Below are 17,242 nucleotides of genomic sequence, written 5' to 3'. Positions count from 1 at the left end.
AAATTCTGAAATGAAATGCATAATCTATTTGAAATTGCGAAAACTTATGTTGTTTTAGGGAATTACCTCCAGTTCTATTCTGCCATAAAACACGTCTATCCAGACATCTAGATAATCACAATCTGTGACGGTTCTTCTCAACCATTGGATCATCCAGATGATTTTTATGATTTTCATGTAAGATAAGTAATTTTGTATAGATTATAATTTGAACTGAATATTCTTACAATCTTCCTTCCTGTTATTAGATTTTTTTGTTAATAGATTGATTTTCTCAACAAATTTATAACAATGCAGATGATGTCTTCTCTAAGACTTATAAGTTTGATCAAACATCACGAAATGGCCCAAAGGTACGCGCTAAATCTTGTCTTATATTTACTTAATTCCATAAATATATATTAACAAAAAGATAACTGTTGCAAGAAACATTTAGATGATTCTGAGGCCGACTCTATTATTTCAGGCTTTCGTTAGTGAATACACTGTGACAGGAAAAGATGTTGGTCAAGGAAGCCTTCTAGCAGCATTAGCTGAAGCTGGATTCCTTATTGGTGTAGAAAAGAACAATTTTTTTATATATAATTCTAAAATAAGATCATTAAAAGCTTGCCTATAGATGATAATACTTGGTTATATGTAAATATAGTTTTTTTCCACTGATATGCAAAAAATGAACAAGGAGGCAATTATATATCTTCTTTACTTTTTCAGATTTTTAACCTTTCTTTGCTCGCCTTTGATACTTGAATGCAATGATGTTGTGTCAATGGTCAGTTATGCACCTCTGTTTGTTAACTCCAATGATAAAAGGTGCAGGTGCATATGTTTTATTTGACTATTGTCTACTATAATACTATTACACTAATGATGGTGTTTATATCAAAGTGATACTCTATATAAGTTCACCCATATATAAGTTCGTTGCAATGTGTAGTTGGCTCCAATCCAGAGTGTGTTTGATAACATAGACACGAAAATAAATGTAACGATCTCCCCGCATTCGTTTACATGTTTAGACTTGACAATTGATCAGTTTAACCATCTGCATACAATATCAGACAACGCCACTACAGTCAATGCTTTCAACATGAGAAAGACTTATCTTACTCGAAATACAGTAATAAAATTGTGGGGATGTATAACTATGATCACTACAAAGTAGTTAATTAATTATATATATGTTTGACTTCTTTATTATTGATTGTGTCTCTTGGACTGCACTGCACAGATGCATGTTTATTTTATTCTATGGCTGTTGTTTATGTTTGAATTTGAGAAAAATATCTCATACTAATTTATTGGTCAAAATTAATCTGGTTTCTTTTAGTACTTACACTTAAAAGGCAAAAAATATGTAGAAATGATCTCAAACTAGTCATTTTGGAAAATATAAAGGCAAACAAGAAAATAGAATTAAGCCACAAGTTTAAAGAAAAGATATCACTGTCATATTAACATTTTTAACAAAAGATCACAAACTAGATGACCATTATCTCACATTATGATTGTCTAATGTAACATTTTTAACAATGTTATTATTACAAATATCATATGACATAAATTACTTGGTCGGTCGGTGTCTTATGAGTTCACAAGTTCACACAGCTAATAAGTAACTTCATAAAGTCTTAGCCTGGTGGCCAGTTCATTTGACGTCCCCCAAGGAGATGGACATGAAGGTGTTGATTTACATTCTGCTAGTCCATCATTAATCACAACTCTAAAGCCATCTTCAAGGCCTTCCTGCTTGGCAACAATTTTGGCAGTGCACATTAGTGGGCCAAGAATCTCACAGTGCCTCTCCTCAGCCTGACATGATATCTCAAGTAAATGATTCGAATAACAACATATTTCAAGTCAAAAGGTTATGGGTGCCCCTTTACTGCACGCATAGAACCCCGGGTTGATTTGGAGTCAAGTCACCCCTAACAAACTCAATTCCATCAAGAATCTCCTGCAATAATGGAAAATAATGTTCAAACAAACTAAAAATTATATTTATTTCAAAAAACCAGGAAATGGAAAATGTGTACCATAGTAATTAATCCATATGTTAAGTTATTTACTTAATTGCAGCAAAAGGAAAATTTGGCAGAAAATATATGGATGCACCTTCTAGAAGATCAAAATAGGAATAGGTTCATCATCAATGGAAGATGGAAGACAAAATGAAAGAGCATGTTTTTAATATAAATGAGTATTGAATTCATGGTTCATCGTCCAATCTGACTTTCTGCCTACTCCATCCATCAATGTGCCTACGCTAGCGAATCCTCTACCGATGTTGAGAGTGTTAAGCTCCGTCGGATTCTCCTTTTCAATTTCCATATCCGTCAAAATGTTTAACTTCTACTTCCATAGATCAATGAAGTACAAACCCATGTGTTGTTGATTGTCATTTACATAGATAAACTTGTAAGATTTACTTAAAATCCTAAATCCTCATCCAACATAATAGCACTTGGATAATATTCAAAATCCTAGAATACATAAGAAGGCATTGAGACGTGAATGTCTTACCTTAGCGGAGCAGCGGGATCAAAGGGGATAGGGTTTGAGAGAGAGTCGGAAACCTAAAAATTGGAGATTTAAAATGAGGATCAAAATTAGGCGTGTTATATAGTATTAAAGACGCATATTACATAATGCGCGTATATGTAATATACGTCTTTCAATGTACGCATATTACATATTACGCGTAAGTGTAATTCGCGTAAGTGTAATACGCGTAAGTGTAATTCGCGTAAATGTAATACGCGTAAGTGTAATTCGCGTAAGTGTATTACGCGTAAGTGTAATTCGAGTAAGTGTAATTACATGGGTAAAATGGACATTTCGCAGGGCAAAAAAGCCCATTTTGCAAACATTAGCAGACGCGGGCCTTTTTTGGAATTAAGCCACTTATGAGGGCCATTTCATCAAATTTCCCAGCTTATTTGTTGTGGAGTTACTTGAGGTATTTAAAAGATATGACATAAAAAAATTATTGGATGAAAATATGAGATTTTTTTGGTTTAAGTAGATTAAATTATTAAAATATTTTTTATATAAAATTTATAAAAATAAAATAAATACTTAAATTATATGTAGGGGTGGATGGAAAGGGTGGACTGTGATGGGCTCCATCCCCACGCATCCCAAACAGATGTTATATATAATATAAAAATATATTAGTTGGGTAAACAATAAACACCTTTAAGTAATAAAAAAAAGGTCTAAACTAAATTTCAAACTAAAAAGGCTAAAAATTCCTAAACTGTATTAGTTGCGTCAATCCTCTTCTACTCGTCCTCGGTGAATATTTTAAATTTTCAGTCTAGAGACTCCTCACCACTCACCAATTTAGAACTCAAGCCAGCTAGTGATATTATTCACTACTTCAGTCTTAAATTATCTGTAACCTGAGACAACGAATGTAATCCAATGTCTTATTCTCTTTCAGTATTTTGTATTTCAATAGTCGAGCAATAACATTGGATTAGGGATTTATCCATTTAGGGTTTTAGCTTTTGGATAAGTGGAAACCAATTTCAATTAGTGATTTAGGGCTAATGAATTTAAAGTGTGTTATTTTTCTGTTTTAAGTTTTACTACTCTATGGTCAAAACTTTAAAGAAAATGGATAGAATGATATTTTGGACCAAGTTAACAAATTTAGTCAATTGAACTATATAATAATATTTAATATGAACGAGCTTATGCTAATTGATATCTATGAAAGGAAAAGAGAAAAAGGGGACTCATTACTAATTTTCTTCATTATCTCGTGATTTCTTTTTTGAGGTATTCTAATAAAGTTATTTTTTGTTTGTTAATAGTTTTTGTTTATTATTAATTTTATCACAATTTTGAATTTTAATGTTAGGTTTTTGATTTGATTATGTAAGAGATGAATAATCGATTTTAAAAGTTAATATGGAAATGCTTGGTTGTATATCATGTCTTCATCCAATAAATTCATTCTCCCAATTTGATGTTCGCTCATCCGCCTTACTAAACTTTATCCTGGAGATTTTAGAGGCACTGATTATTTATTTTTGGAACAACAACTTTAGGCTTACTTATTTAATTTATGGGATGATCCTCAATTTTCTTCAATACACTGATTACAACAGAAAAATATTTAGTATTTCCATTGCTTTATCGTTTGATAGAGATGAATTTAGTTTTACTAGTTGCAACTGTATCCGTTGAAAGTGTTTATTTTCTACAATGAAGACTTTAAAGACTGATTTGCGTAATCGAATGGGAGACGAATGAATGAATGATAGTTTATATTGAAAAATATATTGGAATGTTTCACTAAATGGAGTTCCATAGAATACAACTGTATTCTTTTGTACCGACTCATCAACAAGAAAAACTTTTTAATTGTGTTTATTAATGGATTTTTCCCGATTTATATTATCATTGTACAATTTTAATTAGTAAATACATTTATTTAATCGGTAAAAATTGTAGTATAAGTATAACTAATTTAGCCCCCGAGAAATTATTTATGCGTCCGCCCCTGATTATTTTAATTAAGTAATTTGATGATTGAGAATATATATATAAGGGTTAGAATAAATCTCAAAAAGAGTCATACAATGATACCATATGAAACCTACACATATGGTGAATTTATAGATACATGTATTCAAGAAGGGTTATCTTTATGTAATGAAATTAGGCTAAACCAACAAATTAAAAGACAAAGTCTAAGCGGTAAACAACAATTAGGACAATTTTGCCAATAATTTGATATAGCTAATCCAACATCTAGCAAAGATAGAAGGTTAAAATATAAAAATGTTTATAAATATAGGAAACCATCCCAAAAACACTTAGAGATGATAAATAAAAGGTGGGAGGATAAATCTAGAATAAAGTTAAAAAAAATTCAAAAATAATAGGAAGTGCCACAACTGTGGAACATTTGGACATACATCAAAATAATGTTGGGCAAAGAAAAAAATTAATAATCTTGAAATCCTAGAACACACAAAAAGATTAATTATGAAGAATTTGATTTAAATTCAACAAGTAGTAATTAGGAACTAGATGTTCTAAACAATGAAAACATTTCTGAATTAAGCTCAGAAGACTCCGAATGTGATCCATGTCGATCAGGATTAAAATGTCCTAAGAAAGAAGGTGATAACCTAGAACAAAATCAAAATATTGAGAAATCAGATTTATATAAAATCATATATCAATTCTCAGATATGAAAGTTAATGTTTTAACCTCTAATCATGCTTTTGAATTACTAAAAACCATTAGAGACCCAAAATTAAGAATGCATATCATAGATCGGTTTAGTACTGAAGAAGGAACTTCATCCTATAGAGGAGAAAAACAGAAGATAAGAATTTAAATTATAATAAATCTTATACTATGAGTGAATTAATGAACCAACTTAGAAATAAATTTTAGAACAAAGAAGAAAATATATCTCTACAAGATCTTTATAAAGAAATTAATAATCTAAAAGATGAAATTAAGATATTAAAAAGGAAGAATGTCATACAACAATCAAGAATAACTAAGCTTGAGGATACATCTCAAGAAAATAGTAAATCTCATGACAATAAAAAAGAGATAATATAAATTGAAGAAAACATCTTCTCAGAAAATTTCTTATCCACAATAGAAATGGTTAAATCCCAAAAATGGCACCTAAAATATCTCTTCTAATAGATAATCATTATACAAGGTCATTTACTGCCCTGGTTGATAGCGAAGCAGATTTAAATGTTATTCAAGAAGGATTAATTCCTACTAGATATTTTTATAAAACGAGTAATACTCTGTGGCATGCAGGTGGAGATAAACTCCAAATCCAATATAAGCTTCCAAAAGCCTACATATGTACTGATAATAGGTGCATTGCTCAAAGTTGTATACTTGCTAAAGATATATTGAACCAGGTTATACTTGGAACCAATTTTTAAACATTATTTACCCAATTAAGATGATCGATAGTAGAGGTATTACAATAAATTTTCAGAGAAATAATATTTTTCTAGAATTTATGTTTGAGCCACTAAGTAAAATATTACATAGAATATATGATAATATCAAAGAAAAACAAGATCAAATATATTTTATAAAACAAGAAATAAGTTTAGTAACAATTGATGAACAATTAGGAAATTCCAGATTACAAGAAAAAATTGGTCTTCTGAGAGATCAAATTTCAATAGATATTTGTAATGAACATCCTAATGCATTCTAGGATAGACAGAAACACATGGTTTCACGATCCTATGAAGAATCTTTTAATGAAAATAATATTCCTACAAAGGCAAGACCTTGCCAAATGAATTCAAAATATCTAGAATTATGTAAAAAGGAGATAGATACTCTATTATAAAAGGGTTGATAAGCCCATCACAATCCCCTCGGTTATGTACATCACTCTATGTGAATAAACATTCAGAAATTGAAAGAGGCGTGCCAAGATTAGTAATTAATTATAAACCCCTCAACAAGGTATTAAAATGGATTATGCATCCAATTTCTAATAAAAAAGATCGACTAGATAAACTATATGATAGTTTAATATTTTCTATGTTCCATTTAAAATCGTGATATTGGCAAATTCAGATTGAAAAATCTGATAGGTATAAAAACAACTTTCAATGTCTCTATAGGACATTACAAATGGAATGTGATACCATTCGGATTAAAAAATGATCCATTAGAATTCCAAAAAATTATGAATAGTGTTTTCAATCCTTATAGCACATTTATAATTATTTATATTTATGATATACTAGTTTTTTTCAAAAACAATTGAAACTCAAAACGGATTAGTAATTTCTAACCCAAAAATAGATCTTTTTAAAATAAGAATAAGATTTTTAGGTCATATCATTGAAAAAGACTACATTATTCCTATTAATAGAAATATAGAATTTTCAGAAAAAAAATACCAAATATAATTACTAATAAAACACGTTTACAAAGATTCTTTGGCAGACTCAATTATGTGACTCCCTATTATAAGATTTTAACCGAAGATACAACAATCTTATATGATAAGATGAAGAAAATCTCAATACCATGGTCAAATCACCATACAGATGTAATTAAAAGAATTAAAAATAAAGTAAGAGTATTTCATTGTTTAATGATAAGTAATCCAAATTGGGAAAAGATAATTGATATTGATGCTTCTGATATAGGATTCAGAGGAATATTGACTTAAATAAATCAAGAAACAAAATAAGTCTATCTTGTCAAATTCCATTCAGGAAAATGGAATGAATCCCAAAAAATTTATGCAACAATCGCCAAAGAAATACTCGCCATAGTAAAATGTGTTTTAAAATTTTAAGACGATCTATATAATCAAAATTTTATTATACTAATAGAATGCAATACAGCTAAATTTATGTTTCAAAAAGAATTTAAACATGATGTATCAAAACAAATGTTTGCCAGATGGTAAGCTCATTTAGTCCCATTTGATTTAGAAATAGCATATAAAAAAGGGATAAATAATAATCATCTTGATTTCTTGACCCATGAATTATTAAATTTATAGGAATGAGCGCAAGGGTTTTGAACATTTCTCTAATTGAGGAAGGGGACCCTACTCTCTCAGAGGTAAAGGCCGAGGTAGAACTTCAGAGATTATATCTCAATATGGAAAAAGAAGCTAAAAGTAATGGATCTCTCTCAAAATCCTGAGAGCCAAAGAGACCATCCCACATACGCCAAAATACTGGGAGATGATGAAATAAAATCCAGTAATATTGTATTTATTAGAAATGAATATAGAGAAATTATATTTCTTTTATAAGAAAAAAACCTCAGTTGAAAAATTGAGCCATGGAGAATAATGCAGAGGTATTTGGATAATATATCCATACAATCAATGACTTATAAGTCCTGAATGTTTTACGAACAAATACTTATTCAAAGTGGATCATGTGAAATATCACATTTCTTTAGCGCAAATAAAGAAATTTATAATTTCAGTAAAATGATAAAAAAAAAAGGCAATATCCTTAGAAGACTAGGGAATATTCTCAATGAAATAAAGAGAATTGTCGTTTAATAAAATAAGGGCAATTAAATTCAATTATTGGGATTACTGGGATGCCTTCACTAAGGCACTAAATTATAAGAATAATAAATATAAACATTCCGGGTTCATCATGGTAAGCACAAATGTTTATAGAGGAGATATTCCCCACTGGTTCATAAACTGGTTTTATTGTTTTGGTCCTAGTCCAAAGGTTTTCCAGAAGAAATTAAAGTCTTCTTCGATAAATGGAGCGATATCTCCCCCAGGTTTAGAAGAAACAAGACGCAAATTTATATATTGAAGGAATAGCTTCATTTTTCTTCTTTACAGAATTCTACATTCCATGGATTTAGAAATGTGTACCCAGATTTGGTTATACCAAAACAGGTATTCCCTGTTTGTACAGATCATCTCATTATAAATTTTGGGATAAGATGATGAGAATAGACTCGGAAACGAATGAGCGATTCAGGAAGGAGATAATGGACCTCATACACCAAAAAATAAGCCTCTATGAAGAAAAACAATAATTAGTTAAAGCTCCGTCTCTATTTGATTATATCTCAAAAAGTTCAGAATGAGGTCAGAAAACTTGACAAGAGAGCAGATGATATCTACATATATTGAAGAAATGAAAAAGTCTTTCATGTCTAAATTTGAATATGATAATAAATCAAACAAATTAGATTCAACCATGGCATCTGATAACCTACAAGATGCTCAAAGTGATGTCGGAATAGAAGACATTATTGAAGCATTCAAAGATACTTTGATTGAAAAAATATCAAAGAAAGAAGTTGGATCATCATCCAGGGAAATAATAATTTAAATGGGAAACAAGATCTACAACATGCGGAAGACAATGACAAGATTCGGAATATGCGGAAAAGCTTATCCCAGGAATCCCATGAAACATTGTTCATCTTTTAACTTTTTTAAAATAGTTTCCTTTAAATAGTTGTTCATTTTCATTTGGTAGGGGAGGCGAAAACGACCCCTCTAGTCTCTATTGTACTCTCTTTTTCTATCACTCTCACTCTCACTCTCCTGTAATATAATTCAAGTATGATCAATAAAAGTGTGAACTACGTTGTGTTCGATCAATTCAGTCTTTGGTTACGGGTACATTTCTATTTCTTTTACTTATTCATTTTATATTTTCATGTTTAACCTAATAGGCTAATCCCATTATGTGTTGATCATGTCGGCTAACTACCCTACCTAAAAAAAAGTAATTAATAAATAATTATGGCCTATCTTAGAATTTTGAATGGACACAAAGGTTGGATATAAATTTCTAGGCCCTTTTATAAAATGGTACTTTAATTTTGTGTTCCTGATAACTCATGTTTGGTCACTTATTTGGCGTTTTGGACAATATGGAACTTTAAATTAAAGTATATATATATATGATGTGATTAAGATTTGTGTTTTGAAAAATTAAATAACTATGAAACTAGCCTTTTACCCCCAAATAACTTATTCTATGCGTGTTTTGAAATTTGACGAAATGACCTTGATAATGGGTCAAATTAGAAAAATGACCACTCTTGATAAACATTGCAAAATAGACACTTTCGGCCTACGAAGTGTCCGTCTTGCTCCCTGAGATGCCCCATTACCACTCATTACCACATTTTACATAATGCACGTATGATGTAAAACACACATAATAAAATACACATATTACATAATACACGCATTATGTAACATGTGTATTTCAGCATGCACATTTTATATTATACGCGAATTATGTAATAGGCGTATTTTATTATACGCATTTTACATAATATGCGTATAATATAAAACGCGTATTTCGTAGTATATAAAGCTTAATTTACCCTTATTAAAAAAACATTTCAACTCACGACTTTCTATCTCCAACCCACGACTCTACTCTCCAACTTCCTTCAACATCAGTTCAACTTCGTTCAACATCAGTTCAACATCATCATCGCTCAACTCTCATCATTATTTATCTGTCTCATCATTCCTATATTCATGTGAGTTTAGAGTTTAGGGTTTATCTTTAATGTCCTTATTATTCTAGCGTTTATGTGTAATACTCCAATGTATGTATATATTGATGGATAATCCTTAATTTTTAGTGTTTTTTTAGCTTTTAGGGTTTATGTGTGTATATTCTGATGTTGCTTATTCAATGTTCATCACTCACGCGTAATACATCAGTGTATTGTAATGGTCTTATTTTGCATACATGCATGGTTTAGGGTTTATATTATATCCGCATATTGCTACGTCACGAGCATTGTACATATGTGTATATTGAAATATCCGCGTATTGTCTGATGTTGATTACTTGAGTTGGTTATGGTTTATCCAATATCCACGTATTGTTTAATCTTGTTTTACTTGAGTTGATATGCTTACTTCAATGTTTCAATGTTGTTTGTTTTTTTGTAGATGTAGTCAATCATAATTCTTAAGTTTGCTTCTAGGGGTATCATAGAAATCCAGTCTGTCAAGCATTGCTACCAAGTTTGATGCAATGGATCTAATAGAAATGGTAGATCCAAATTAATTCTGATTTTTATTCAAAGGAGCCCTGTACTACGGTTCTCAGGAATGATAATCCATCAAATGCTCCTAAAGAATAACAACTCAAATTCTAAAAAGATGTAGTTCCTCGTGAATGGAGAGGAGATGTGTTTTAGGGATGAAGGAGTTTGCCTTGGTCACATTCCTCAAATTTGGGAGATCCTCTACCGTAGAAACCATTTTCAATTAAGTTGTTAATGGTTGGAAGTAATATGATTGTAATATGATTTTTAGAACAGGAGACCTTCACTCAAGATTTGTATTCTATTTTGATAAGAAAGATGCATGGAAGTTGGGGTTGGTATTCCTAATTTTCCATTAGCTTTTCTCCCTTTACTCAAGGACGATAATAAATATCAAACTCCTCCGCATGATCGAGGACATTAACACTTTCCTCCAAATTATATGGAGAAAGTTTTTCATAGCAACCCTAAAGGGTTTGAACAAGGACCTGGAACACTTCAGGTCGGTATATCTGGACAAGAAGAAAGCCATGGGCAAGAAGGAAGACAAGAAAGTCGAATTTTCTTTTACCATATTTAGGTTCGCACTATCCTTCCAAGTGTGGACCTATGAGGTTATGAAAAAGTTTGTCCCCAAAATTTCCTAGAGGATGCTGCAAGCGCATGAGCCTGTCTGCCCAAGGATAATAGAGTATAAATCTAGTAGGAAGAGAACCGACTCTTATCTTCACACTACCCAACAAGGCAATGTTATCAAAAAGATGGAAGTGTATGAAGATGATAAGATCTTGTATGGTGGAGAGGAGTTTGAAGAAATGGGAGGTAATTTGTATGATTTATTATTTGAAATTGATTCCAAAAAGAGGAAACATGAAAAGATTAAAGATGTAGTTCCTCCTAAACCTGCCATGAGGAAGAGAAGACAAATTACTCACCCCAACACCTCTCATTTTGTTCTTTCCAAACCTTCCACGAGGAGAAGAACCCACATCCCTACCGCCAACCCTAGCACCTCTCATTATGTCGAGAGCACCACCAGGATTAAAGAAGATAATGATGGATCTCAAATGACTCCAACATCGACAACTCTCTAATATGATGGCCCTCAAATGAATCCAACATCAACAGTTTCCCATGATGGATGTAGATTGGATTAAATGACGAAGGAGGTAAATGAACTAAAAACTGAAATAAATCTCAAATCTTGAAAAGATATGTTGAAACAACTATAAGAACAATTTGGCATAATGTCAGACACACTAGAGGATGAATAGAGCAGGGAAGTTTGAAGGAGAAGAAGGAGGAGAGTGTTGAGGTGGAGGAGGAAGACAAGGATGAGGTCTGTACAATTCACATTCATACTTTATATATAGGTTCAAGCTTTTTGTCTAATTTTTTCCAATATGCGGGATAACATTAAGGAGGAAGATTTGGATGTGTTGGTGGAGAAGAAGAAGAATGTTAAGGTGTAAAAGAAGAAGAAGAATGATAAGAAAAAGGTAGTGGAGATCTTGGATGTGGTGGTGTAGAAGGATGAGGAAGAAAAGAGAAGATTGAGGAAGACAAGGATGTGGATGTGGAGAAGGTGAATGAGGAAGACAAGGATGAAGATCTATTGGAGCAGAAAGATGAGGATCTGGTGAATAAGGAAGATGTGGAGAAGGTGAATGTGTTTGAGGAGAAGGATGTGGATCTAGTGAAGAAAGAAGATGTGGAGAAAGTGAATGTGTTAGAGGAGAAGGATGAAGAAATGGTGAATGAGGATGATTCAGAGAAGGTGAATGTGTTGGAGGAGAAGGATGAGGATCTGGTGAATGAGGAAGGTGTGGAGAAATTGAATGTGTTGGAGGAGAAGGATGAGGATCTGGTGAATGAGGAAGATGTGGAGAAAATGAATTTGTTGGAGGAGAAGGATGAGGATTTGGTGAATGAGGAAGATTTGGAGAAGATGAATGTGTTGGAGGAGAAGGATGAGGATCTGGTGAATGAAGAAGATTAGGAGAAGGTGAATGTGTTGATTGACGATCTAGTGAAAAAGATTGATGATGCGGAGAAGGTTGAGGAAGATGTGTTGAATGAGAATATTAATGAAGACAAGGATGTGGATCTGTTTGTGGAGAAGGATGATATATGTACAATTTACATTCACAATTTTTGTATAGGTTTACAAATTTTGTCTAATTTTTTCCAATGTGCATGACAAGATTGAGGATCTATTGGTGGAGAAGGTGAAGGATGTGAAGAAGGTGAATGAGAAGGTGGAGGATGAGGATCTTGAGAAGGATGAGATATGTACAATTCACTTATTTTGTATTAGTTTATGCATTTTGTATAAATTTTCCCAATGTGTAGGACAAGATTGAGGATTTGTTGGTAGAGAAGGTGGAGGATGTGTAGAAGGTGAATGAGAAGGTGGTGGAAGATGTGGTGAATGAGAAGGATGTGGTGCTGAAGCATGAGGATCTAAAGATGGATGAGGTATGTACAATTCACGCTTTTTATATTGGTTTACGCATTTTATCTATTTTTTTCCAATGTGCATGACAAGATTGAGGTTATGTTGGTGGAAAAGGTGGATGATGTGAAGAAGGTGGAGGATGTGGTGGTAAAGGATGGTGATGTGTTTTTGGACAAGAAGAGGTGGAGAAGAAGAAGGTGCAAAATAAGATGAAGAAGAAGGAAGACAAGGAGTAGGAGGATGTGTTTTTGAAGAAGATGGAGAAGAAGAAGAAGGTGCATAAGAAGGTGGGGAAGAAGGAAGCCAAAGAATATAAGTAGGATATGTTTGTAGAGAAGGTGGAAAAGAAGGTAGACAAAGAGGAGGAGAATGTGTTTGTAGAGAAGGTGGACAAGAAGAAGCCATACTAGGTGGAGGATAGGGATGACAAGAAGAAGGATTTAGAGAAGAAGGACAAGAAGAAGGTGGATGAGGATGTGGTGGAAGTTAAGGATACTACAGTGTAATATAAGTGAAAGAAGTTGTGGTCGAGACTAATTCCTCCCTACACCAACCCTTCTAAAAAAATGTGGGTCAAAGATTCCATCAAGGTTGATCCTTAGGTAAAAATTCATACAAAACAGCTGAAAAAGTTGACGAATTTGATGAGGAAAAAAATGAATTTAAAATGGTGGATGTCAATACTAGCTCTATAGGCTATAGATTCTTTAATACAATGCTAAGGAAAACTAAGTGGCTCACTGATGAGTTATTCTTCATTATAGAGCATTCATGTTTTTTTTTATAATTCACACGTATTGTGGAATCATGCTTATTATATAATTCACGCGTATTGTGCAGAATTTCAATGTTGCATGTTTTATACTAAAAAAAAGAGCACACACTTACCTTAAGACTCACACTAAGAATATCACAATCACGGATGTTCATCTAACTACTATATTTTCAGCACACTATCAAAAGTTTTCTGATGATCCAAAAGACTTTTCTTTTAATACAAACTTTTTGGAGTACTATTGGGTGCAGAGGAAAGACATATGATGATGTGGAGTACGGTTGATGATATTTATGTCCAAATTAACCTCGATTTTATGTACTGGGTATTGTGTGGTGCGACTTAGAGAATGGTGAATTGACGTGTACGATTGTGATCAATCAATTTTCATGTGCGTAAAATTTGCACAATTCATGCAACCCCTATGTGAAATTTTTTCGTACTTTCTTAAACAAGCAATGTCTGAAGTGGAAATTGCCAACTATCTTAAGATGACAAGGACAGTTTCACATTTCATATATTCCCACATCCAGAAGTACCAAAAATAAAATCAATTGGGGACTGTGGTGTATTTGTATTAATGTATATAGAGTACCTAACTACTAAACATGGTCTAGAAGACGTGGTGTCAGATAACATGAATTTTTTAGACAAAAGTGAGAAGTCAGATTGTTCAACCAAATTATAGACCTATGAATTATTATTCTTGTATGTGATAGTCTTTTAAGTTGTTGTCATACGCGTGAGTTGTTGTAATCCATGTGTGTTGTTTTAATATGCGTGAGTTGTTGTAATTATTGAAACAGTATATTCATATTGTTGAAACACTTCTTTCTATGTCCTTTACACTTCTATATATGAAGGCAAACTTTGATCATAGAGGTTCACAATGAAATATCTATAAGATTTCTACACATCTGGACCAGCTCCTAACAAACTATTCGAGACGAAATCTTGATATCAAGGTTTGTTGTAGCTGGTAAAGATGTGTAAAAGTCTTATAGAGAGGCAAAGTTTTAAAATTATTGAATCAATATATTCTTATTTTTATGATCTATAAAAATTTTACACATTTGAATCAGCTCCCAACGGACCATTCGATACAAAATCAATGTTTGATATCATAGTTTGTTATAGCTGGTTCAAATGTGTGAAAATATTATAGAGAAGCAATACGCGTGAGTTATTTTAATACGCGTGAATTCTTACAATACACGTGAGATCTTCTTTTCAGACATTTCTTGTCCCGTCGCATTTCACGGGAAGAAGAAGTATTTTAAGTCTAAGTATTGTCTTCTTAATGATATTTTCGTCAAGTCTCTTTAGGGGAGAGTAGGGTCGTTCGTCGCCCACACCCAGGAGAGAATTGAGATTATGGTGACCATATCAAAGGGGATAGCTATCAACTGGTCATATGTCTTGTTCTCCACTCTATGCTTGATGGTGTCTATGCCGAAGAAGTAGAGTGTGGGCTTCTCAGTCCAACTCAGTAGAGTTCTTGAGAACCTGTAAGTTCCCTTATGAAAATGTGCCAAAATCAATGTGAGCAGGATAAGGAACTATAGTACTATTGGGAATTACATCATACAGATGAAGGTGGTTAAAGAAGCCAAGTCCACCTCATCAGTCCCACAGTCGAGTGGTTAGTCGATCACTCAATATAAGCGTCCTACGACCTTTAGTCGTAAAACCCCTACAAATAGGAGAAAGGTGCGGGTGCAGGAGTCGACTGCAAGTACCACAAGCCAAAAGTAGGCTTTTGTCGGAGAAAACGCTAAGGTTACCTCCGTAGCGAAGAAGGCTAGACTGGAGGATTACTCTACTAAAGAGTTGTCTCCCTTGGTAGCCCATGTTTTGCCTCTGGCCGTAGTGCCTACTGAGGTGTCTGTTGTGAATCAAACTAAGAAACCAGTGTCTGCCGAGCCTGCTGGCCAGACTGCTAATATTCCTGCAGCAGAAGCATCTTCTAATGTACCACATATTCCTTCTCTGACCGTAGTGCCTGTTGTTCCTACTATCGAGGAACAAACTAAATCACCAGTTGTTGAGTCAGTTGGTCTTATTATTGTTGATAAAACTGTAGAGGATCCTACTAGAGAGCTTTCTAAGGAGCCAGCCGGTCCAGTAGCCGAGATATCAGCTGTTCAGACTCCTACTACAGAACCGACAATTGCCCTCAACCTAAAGCTATTGCTTTGAAGGTAGCAGTTCCCTTCTCCGGCTTTTCTCTAGAAAAAATTTTAAAAGAAGTTCAAGCTGCATAGTGTATCATCTTTAAGGAACCTGTCCTGCTGCCAAGCCTATTGAAGTTGTAGGTAAAGGTAAAGGACCCTTGATTGATATTCCCGAATCTATCTCGGAGGTGGAGCAATCTCTTTATCTCATCATGGAGGAGGTTGAGTCCACTACCTTTAAGAGAATAAAAGCTTTTGACAGATGGAGCAGTATAAGACTCCATACGAAGTTCAATGAAGTTATTCAAGGTGTTAATCTGAGTAAGTAGTGGAAGGCATTGCTCAAGTTAGAAATCGGTCCTCATTTGGACCCACACCAAGGCTCTTCATGAAGCTTTAAACAGAAGAGAGCTCGTTCTTGCAGTCGCCCAAGGGCATGCCTTGTTCTCGATTCTTCACGAATGGGAGGCCAATTTCAACCCATTGGAGGGAACGACTGAGGTGGACGGCAAAGTTAACAGACGTCTTCAATTAATCATGGACTCAAACATCTCAATAGCTCTGTGTTTTATTCATGACATGGAGTCATCCAAGATTTAAGAATTTCGTAAGGAAGCATCCAATGCCGAGCAAAATTGCTCGTATGCTGAAGAGGAGCTAACATTCTTTGAGAAATTGCAGCCTCCTCCTACTCAATCGGTTGAGGAAATTCATTTTCTAGATCTTTCACTACTGAGTAGTAGCAGACCATTTTAGTTGAAAAGCATGCGGCTCTTCACACTACTGAGCAGTAGCTTCCTATCACTGCTGAGCAGCAACAGCTCCCTACATCTGAAGAGCAGTAGAAACTTTTTTCTACTGAGAAACAGTTGTCTCAAACTGCTGACCAGCAGTAACTCACCTCCGTTGCTGAGGAGCTGGTCTTAAAAGATACGGAGAATCTCAATCCCTCTGTTTAATAAAAGGAGCCCTCTTTATCTCCGGAGCATGTCACCCCGTTTGAGTAGAAGTCATCTGTTGAGAAGGAGCCTTCCACGACTGCTAAGCAGCTCTCAGCTCCTGTCTCTAAGAAGGCCACTTATATTCAACCAATGTCATCAGACAAGGAGATGTCTGGAGAGAGGCGATCATCCTTTAAATCTAAACATTCTTCTCCTTCATCCAAGAAATCCCTCTCTAACAAAACACTTAGTTCTGAAGAGGTGTCGGGAATTATCAGGGATCTGTGCAACAAGATTGAGGAGCAAACATTGAGTCTCGAGCTATGATTAATGTGCCTCGAGCCTCATCTC

General features: G+C 33.7%; 1 protein-coding gene across 1 annotated transcript; it reads left to right on the top strand.

The window, feature by feature from the left end:
• The first annotated feature begins 11,946 nt into the window (after positions 1 to 11,946).
• LOC124930261 (MATH and LRR domain-containing protein PFE0570w-like) lies at positions 11,947 to 15,975 on the top strand. The gene is made up of 7 exons (XM_047470614.1): positions 11,947 to 12,009; positions 12,129 to 12,524; positions 12,706 to 12,789; positions 12,941 to 13,021; positions 13,116 to 13,198; positions 15,327 to 15,418; positions 15,623 to 15,975. Exons 1-7 carry the CDS (start codon positions 11,947 to 11,949, stop codon positions 15,973 to 15,975), a joined length of 1,152 nt encoding a protein of 383 aa, XP_047326570.1.
• The last annotated feature ends 1,267 nt before the right edge of the window (positions 15,976 to 17,242 follow it).

The sequence above is a fragment of the Impatiens glandulifera genome, chromosome 3 (genome assembly GCF_907164915.1).
Source record: "Impatiens glandulifera chromosome 3, dImpGla2.1, whole genome shotgun sequence".
NCBI classification, from domain to species: Eukaryota; Viridiplantae; Streptophyta; class Magnoliopsida; order Ericales; family Balsaminaceae; genus Impatiens; species Impatiens glandulifera.
This window is presented reverse-complemented; position numbering and strand designations above follow the sequence as displayed.